Source organism: Furipterus horrens, unplaced genomic scaffold (assembly GCF_987537825.1).
Source record: "Furipterus horrens unplaced genomic scaffold, mFurHor1.1.pri manual_scaffold_9, whole genome shotgun sequence".
Lineage (NCBI taxonomy): Eukaryota > Metazoa > Chordata > Mammalia > Chiroptera > Furipteridae > Furipterus > Furipterus horrens.
In genome coordinates this window covers 24,808,545-24,817,153 of record NW_028327179.1, presented here as the reverse complement: position 1 = coordinate 24,817,153, position 8,609 = coordinate 24,808,545, and the positions used below count along the sequence as shown (strand labels likewise).

Here is an 8,609-nt window from a genome sequence, read left to right as displayed (position 1 = left end):
CCAGAAATCCCTAATAAGAGTGGGGGTGTGGAGGGGAGGGTTGCCTTCCCACACGGGGAAGGACTGTGCAGACTCCAGGTCAGTTGGCTATCCCTGGACAGCAGCGTGCTTGGTTTAACAGGCTGGCATCCTTGTTGTATTCTGGGGCAACAGATTTGGCAACGGGGTTAAAAGACATCATTCAGTCCATAACCACTAGAAGAAAAAAGGCAGGTATTAATTTTTCAATGTCCCACATTAGGGAAAAGAAGGGCTTCTTTGGAGGAAGGTGTGCCAGGCACGTCTCACCTGTCCAAAACCCTTTTGCCCATTATACTTAGTTTGGGCTGAGGGAAATATTTTAGGTGCCCCCGCCCCGCCCCACCCCCGACCTCTGGGCTCCTTCTGTCCAAGCCATTAGGATAGAAAAGAGAAACCAGTTTTAAAGTGAACCCCACAGACCAATTTTTTCAATACTATTTAAATTAAATTACTTATTCTGTGACAATATTAACTTAGTATTTCCAGTATTTCCTGTTTGTGAAATGCTTTTATAGTTTACAGACTTAATCCTGTCTTGTAATACTATAATCAAGAGAGGTAGAATTATATCAATTTAATATATAAAAAAATAAAATAAGAAATTATAAGATTTTTAAAAGTCAGATTTGAGATTAAAACTTGTGTTTTCAACTTCCAACCAGAATTATTTTTATTATATAGCTATAATTAAAACTATATAGAGTTTAGAAAAAATGTTTTGGTTTTTTCACCTTCTACACAGAAATTATTCTCAGAATAGTAAATATATAATAATTTTCAAAAGAGAAAAATTTAATTTGATTTCAATTTGGTATGAAAATATTTCACTCCCAGTAATCTTTATTTTTGATATATTAAAAGGAAACACAGGTTTATGTGTTCTCTGAGATGCTGAAGCAGTAAGCATTTATTTTCAGCTTATATTAGGATTCCTTGGCAAGTGGTTGCTAATGACAAATGTTTACCATTTCCCATGCTTAGAGGAAGGATTCCTTTGAGGGGCAGAATTTAAGTTGTCTCTGTAGAGAAACTGACCTTTGCAAAATGCTCTAAAGTTGATTATAAGAAGCTAGACCTGTTGACAAAATAAATAAACAAGCTTTAAATAGTAACAAGAAATTCACCAGAAAGCACGGGCAAATCAGAGCAAACTGTATATTGAATGCCAAAGAAATCTCATATTGCTGAAGAAATCAATGGGTGAGGTAAATATGAATGAAATATGACATACATTATGAGACAGAGACCCATTCATATATGGCTCTTTTCCTTCATAGTCCAATGGTTCCTTGATCCTGTTGAGCAGAAATCTATTTAGTTTGTAAAAAATGCTAATTTCTAGGCTTCTCTCATGCTTTAATTTTGACCTAGTGTGGTCTCTGAGACCACACTTTTAACATATACCATTTCAGACTCTAAGGATACTAAGTTTAAGAATAGCTGCTCTAGCCCTGACTGGAGTGGCTCAGTGGGTTGAGTGTCGGCCTGTGAACTGAAAGGTCACTGGTTTGATTCCCAGTCAGGGCACATGGCTAGGTTGTGGGCCAGGTCTCCAGCTGGGGGCCTGTGAGAGGCAACCAGTTGGTTCTCTCACATATTGATGTTTCTATCCCTTTCTTTGTCCCTCCCTTCTACTCTATCTAAAAATGAATAAATAAAATCTTTTAAAAAATTAAAAAGCCTTCATTAAAAATAAAAAAAGAATAGCTGCTCTAGCTTTGGCTTAAATTTTCTCCTAATAATTTTTGTATTTTAGGGGTAGGTTCTCAGTTGGAAAAACAGAGACATAAGGCATTGCGGTTCTTGGGGCTGTGGTTGGGGGAGGAACGCACACTGGGAACATAGAAGATAGTTTCGCTAAATGGGGAAGTAGAATTAGGCAGTGTTGGCTTGGAGGGAGTTTGGACACCGAGGGGGAAAAAAAATGATTAAACAATGCCTGGGTCAGTACTAACCACATTTATTCCTCTCAAGCATTAGAATCAAGCTCTGGCTATCCTAAGCCAAAAAAGCAATTTTACTGGAACCTTACAAAATTCATGATAGCCTGGAGAATTTGATTTGAAAAATTGGGAAAAACCAAGTCTGCTCTGGAAGGTTAGTTAATGTATGACAATGTTTATGTAGCAATAAGAGGCTGGTCCAGTCTGCCACTTCAGAGAATACCGACTCTAACTAGTGAATGACATTCATCAAAATTCAGTCTCAGGAGCCACAATGTCAACTGGCCATTTCCATGTTATATGTTATCTCCTGTCTATGCAGATATGGAATGAGAAACACCCTCCCCTTTGATATTTATGGAGCTGGGCATTACCTTTCATAAACAATACATAGAAAGGGAATTTTAACAACAGGGAGATAAGATGCTAATAGGAAGTAGGAACTTGGGTGCTAACAACAACAGCAACAAAAACAATGTCAGACATCTGCTATGGGCTCCATCAAGGATGGTCATTGGGTTGACCTATATTCCTTTCAGCTGAGTTTAATAATGATTGATGGTAGAGGATATTTTCCCTGCCTCTTTTTAATTTACCCCTCCTCCCATTTGCATTAGTACTTATTGTACATATTTCTGACATACTCTTCTTATCAGAACTTTCTCCTTTCTTGTGCTCAGAGCTTGCCAAATACAGCCATTCAGTATTTTCAATTTATAACCTACTTAGGATTCTGTAACTTTCTGAAAATATTTGAACAGATTGAATGGAACCTCACTCACTTCTTTTATTGAATGCTCTAAGCTTTTGGTAGAAGTACATTATATGAGCAAATAGTTTCCAAAAATAAATTGTCAAAATGATCAATTTTACTTCCTCAGTTATTGCAATAGCTATAGTTTTTAGCAATAGTGCAACACACTTTAAGAATAACACAACATTACACTCTATGAAAGTGTTGGTAAACGTAAGATAAGTATTCATATAAGATGTGGAACTTAACTTTAATCTTAAAGAACAAAGGAGATCTCTATTATTGAAAGAGGGTAAATCAGAATTGGGGAAGCTATGCTAATTTCTCTACTTAAATACAGAGTTGCTCTGGTTAGTATCTTTTTAATCAGGCTTTTTGGCCTTTTTTACTTTTCTTAGCCTTTTTATTGTCTTGTTCAGTAAGCTGGTTCACCCAGTAGTAATTGGAACTTCCTCTATCTTAGATTTTTTTTCCTTTCAGCTTTACCTACTTTTTTGTAGAACTTTGGAATGTTTGGTAGTCATTTGATCTACTGATGTCAGATGTGGAATACTCTGCAGGCAAGACCTTTAGTGGTAATATGTCAGGGGAACAGAGGTCTACCTAGAATCATTTTAATGATTATTAGCAGATACTACAAGCCCCTTTATCCAGAATGCATAATGTTTTTCCAGAACCTATCTCTGAAGTAGGAGCAACAGTGGAATTGATATGCCATCTTCTTCCTTCTTCCTTTTCCATTGAGAAAAAAGATCAGTCTTGGCATGGAAATCAGATGTTAAGCCCCTACTAAAATCCTCCAATGGCCTCCTATTTTACTTTCAATAGAATGAAAATTCCATACCTTGATCCACGGGGTCCTGAATGATTGGTTTCTGTCTTCTTTTCTACATCAACTTGTACCATTTTCCCCCTTCCTCACTACACTGCAACCTCACTGAACCCTCTGATTATCCAGATACCAATGTCCTTCCAAACTCAGGATTCTTATTTCTGTTGATCCCACTACCTGGAATACTCTTTCCCACGCTCTTGAAATGCTGCACCTTTATCAGGGTTTAATTCACATCGCACAACATCAGAAAATCTGCCCTGATGACTCAATCTATAGTTGTTTCTTTTTTTTACAATTTACTGCCATATCATTCTGTTTATGTGATAGCACTTATAGCCTTGAAATTATCTTCTTTATGTATTGGTTTTTTTGTTTCTTTCCACTGAAATTTATGCTCTAAAAGGGCAGGAATCAAGTTTATCTTGATTACCATTAAATCTTTGTACCTTGAAGATCACCTGACATATAAAATATGTCGATGAATATAAATGCTTTGAATGACTAATGCTGACTCTGTAATAGATGAGACATGCTGGTGGCAATTACAGAGGGCTCACTTGTGTCACTTGTAATGGCAATGAGGAAAAATTAATTTTATGTATCTTATAAGGGTGTATTTGAGCTATAGTTAGGCCCTAGCACCAAATGCATTACAACAGCACTTGACGGTGACAGTCATCATGAGAACAACTACATTACTGAAATCCTAGAAACCAAACCTATCTCTGCCTTGTCTTTATTTATCCCACCACTGCAAAGGCCAATAGTCACTAAGAAGGAAAAGTCCTTACACTAGTATAGATTTAAGTGGGGGGTGGGGTGAGGGGATAATGCATTATGGGAAGATAAAGCAGCATTATCCTGAGCCTGTAGACATAAACAGAACAAGGGACAAAGTTAAAACTCTCTGAACAAAGTGGATATTTATTAAGGGAGCTGTAGAAAAAATATTATTTGGGAGTAAGTTTAGATTATTGTTAAGATATTGTTAGACTAAAGAGTAGACCATAAATTCAGAAGTAGAAGTAGAGAATTAATGCTATAAAGTCCTTGTGCAGAAAGGTGGCAGTGGCCCAAAGATAGCAATAATTAGGAAGAGTAACCTGTCAGTTCTATATAAAATAAATTCCAAATGGGAGGAAGAGAAGCTTGAAGGATACTTAAGATGTACAAATAACATTCCCATGCCTGTCAAGAATCTAACTGCCTTTAGTTTGATACATCTAAATTTTAATATTTGTTTGAGCTCCTTTGCCAACATAAATGATGGGATTTTATTACTTAGAGGGGAAAAAAAGCACTAGGTATTCACAACTGTACAGAGACTAGAGTAGGGGATGTGTTAGCTTAAACTGATTTCTTTTTCTTCTCTTCTTTTTCTTCCACACATTCCATCTTCCATCCTCACTGTCTCTCTTTTTAACAAGCATTTACTGTACAGAGTTTTTTTCTGACCAAAAACCGAGTTTTACTTCTGGTTTTGTGGGGCAGCTAAGAGAAGAGTTACATAATAGATAACACAACAAATCTTTAAAATTTGTTCCCTCTAACCCCTGACCCTTTTCCTCTTTCTTTGAAACCCTTCAGATTCTCTTCCCTCTTCCTGTCACCTCAATCTTCCTTCTGATCTCTTTTTCAGTGTCTCTGTCCCTTTCTTGTTTGAAGAAATTTATGAATTTGTATCTTTAACCATCAACCCTACCGTAAAACAGATAATAGACATGTTCTTGAAAAGACCCGAGGTAAGAGGAGGGTATAAATAACTAGTGTTAATTTAACACATCTAGTTGATAATTATGTGGGGGGAGCTACATTTTTAAATATGTAGAGTGTAACACCTATTTAAATATGTTATAAAAACACAAATATAATAAAGTGTAAATGCAAAGTATTTTCCAAGGGTATTTCTTTCTTTCTTTTATTTTCTTTTCTTTCTTTCTTGTTTTATTTTATTTTTTTCCCACCCTGAACACACCCAATCTTATCTGTACAGAATTTTTAACGTGTATTCAACAAGATGCTGGATATTATGGGGATACACAAAAAGAGATCTACCGAGCCCCGAGCCCCAGCCCGGCCGCCGCCGCCAGCGCCGCTCAGAGCGCGCGCAGCCATGGCCGGAGCCCGGACCCTGCTCCCGCTCCTGCTCGGGCAGCTCCTGGCCGTGGCGCTGGTGACCGAGGCGCAGAAAATGGGGCCTCGAGGCCCCCCTGGCCCCCCAGGGCCCCCTGGGAAGCCGGGCAAGGACGGCATCGATGGAGAAGCTGGTCCTCCGGGTCTGCCTGGGCCCCCGGGACTGAAAGGGGCTTCGGGGAAGCCAGGGAAGCCAGGAGAGGCCGGGCTGCCAGGGCTGCCCGGCGTGGACGGCCTGACCGGGAGAGAAGGACCGCCTGGACTCAAGGGCACTCCCGGAGAACGGGGAAGTCTGGGCCCCCCGGGGCCACCTGGGCTTGGGGGCAAAGGACTCCCCGGACCCCCCGGAGAAGCAGGGGTCAGTGGGCTCCCAGGCGGACTCGGCCTCCGGGGTCCCCCGGGACCCTCTGGACTCCCGGGCCTGCCTGGCCCTCCCGGACCTCCTGGACCCCCTGGTCACCCAGGAGTCCTTCCCGAAGGCGCGGCTGACCTTCAGTGCCCGGCCGTCTGTCCGCCAGGGCCCCCCGGCCCCCCAGGAATGCCGGGCTTCAAGGGACCCACTGGCTACAAAGGGGAGCAAGGAGAGGTCGGCAAGGACGGCGAGAAGGGTGACCCCGGCCCGCCTGGGCCCCCCGGTCTCCCCGGCACCGTGGGGCTGCAGGGCCCGCGGGGGCTGCGAGGACTGCCAGGGCCGCTTGGGCCTCCCGGGGATCGGGGTCCCTCCCATTGGCTTCCGAGGACCCCTCGGGATCCCAGGAGCCCCCGGGAAAGCGGGTGACAGAGGCGAGGGGGGGCCCAGACGGGTTCCGGGGCCCCAAGGGCGACCTGGGCAAACCGGGTCCCAAAGGAGCCCCCGGAGTGGTCGGGCCACTTGGAGAGCCGGGCATGCCGGGCAAGGACGGCCGGGACGGCTTTGCTAGGACTGGATGGTGAGAAGGGAGAGGCGGGTCGCACTGGCGCCCCAGGAGAGAAGGGTCCCAACGGGCTGCCGGGCCTGCCTGGACGAGCAGGGTCCAAGGGTGAGAAAGGAGAGCTGGGCAAAGCTGGAGAGCTGGGTGAGGCCGGCCCCTTGGGAGAGCCCGGGGTCCCAGGGGACATGGGCGTGCCGGGCGAGCGCGGCGAGGCGGGCCACAGAGGCTCAGCGGGGGCGCTCGGTCCGCAAGGCCCTCCTGGGGCCCCTGGTATCCGAGGCTTCCAGGGCCCGAAGGGCAGCATCGGGGACACTGGCCTGCCAGGCCCCCAGGGCCTCCGAGGCGGCGGGGGCGACCGGGGCCCGGAAGGAGCCACGGGTCCCAAGGGAGACCAGGGCATCGCCGGTTCCGATGGTCTTCCCGGGGACAAAGGCGAGCCGGGACCCCGCGGCCCCGTTGGACCCAAAGGAGAGCCTGGCAGTCGAGGGGAACTGGGCCCGAGAGGCATCCAGGGTCCCAACGGCACCAGCGGCGTGGAGGGTGTGCCAGGCCCCCGCCCCCCCCGCCCCCTCCCGGGCCTGTGGGCTTACAGGGCGTGCAGGGCGTGCCTGGCATCACCGGAAAACCCGGGGTCCCGGGAAAAGAAGCCAGTGAGCAGCACATCAGGGAGCTGTGTGGGGGCATGATCAGTGAACAAATCGCGCAGTTGGCTGCTCACCTGCGGAAGCCGTTAGCGCCGGGAGCCATCGGGCGGCCTGGCCCTGCTGGCCCCCCCGGGCGCCCCGGGCCCCCTGGTTCCATCGGTCACCCTGGCGCTCGGGGGCCCCCTGGCTTCCGCGGCCCCACCGGTGAGCTGGGAGAGCCCGGACCCAGAGGAAACCCGGGGGACAGAGGAGACAAGGGCGCGGTCGGTGTGGGTCTGGACGGGCCTGACGGAGACCAGGGCCTGCAAGGACCGCAAGGCGTGCCTGGCGTTGGCAAAGATGGCCAAGACGGGGCCCACGGCGAGCCCGGGCCGCCCGGAGACGCGGGCCTTCCCGGAGCTGTTGGCGCGCAGGGGACCCCCGGCATCTGTGACACCGCGGCCTGCCAAGGAGCAGTGATGGGCGGGGGCGGGGAGAAGTCGGGTCCCAGAAGCTCCTAAGACACAACCCAGGCAGCAAGTGACGCTGGCTGAAGTGCTGGGCTCTGCAGCGCCCGTTGCTAAGGCCACGCCACGTCCACAGCCTTGCTGGCCTGCCCCCTCCCCCTGCGTCCTCAGTGGCAGCACCTGGTCACCTGTCCCCGCGCGTCCTCCACCAGCTGCTGAGAAGGTGGTCTCCTCGTGGGTTCCCAGCGGCCCATCTGGCAGTGACCGCGAACCTCGGAAATGGGCGCCGCGCGGTAACACCGGGCCGGCCAGGGGCCACACACAACTGGTACACGTCCCCGAGAGAAAACTGCAACCTGTTTACATGGCGTTTGTGTAAAAAGCAGTGATAACCCCAACAAAATGATCGATGAAGCCCTCAGATTCGTGACTGCCCACAGGGCCCAGCGCCCCCCGCACCAAGGTCTAGTCTGGCCCCCGGTTTCTGTACAAACTTGAAACTGTCTGAGCAACAGTATTTATTGACGGTGACTTTGCATTGCACTAAACCTGTTGGTGTTCTCTGTTGTAATAAATAAAGCCACTCGTTTGGAAAAAAAAAAAAAAAGAGATCTACAGTATGTTCAGGAATCTCGAAGGGGAAGTGATCAGTATGGGCAGGAAAAGTTGGAGAAGGATCCACTAATGTGTGACTGACCACATATCTGCTCTGACTCAGGTGCCTTTCACTTTGAGGGCAGTGGTATCTGTCTCCTCCCCCTTTGAATTTAATACCCTCAGGTCATTTTCCAGGCTGCAGAAAAGAGAAAGTCATGAAGTCACATTAACTTTTGTCCCATCTCACTCTCACTTAAATTTATTTCTCATACACAAGCCAGAGGTGTCTTTTTGTCTTCAAGATATGTTTTAATTTGCAACTACA

General features: G+C 47.0%; 1 protein-coding gene across 1 annotated transcript; it reads left to right on the top strand.

Moving 5' to 3' along the window:
- The first annotated feature begins 5,654 nt into the window (after positions 1-5,654).
- Positions 5,655-8,255, top strand: LOC150001455 (uncharacterized). Its single transcript, XM_090287165.1, is given in 5 exon segments — positions 5,655-6,407; positions 6,409-6,474; positions 6,476-6,598; positions 6,600-7,163; positions 7,166-8,255. Coding segments are annotated over 5 exon segments (2,070 nt in total). The 5' UTR covers positions 5,655-5,666; the 3' UTR covers positions 7,742-8,255.
- The last annotated feature ends 354 nt before the right edge of the window (positions 8,256-8,609 follow it).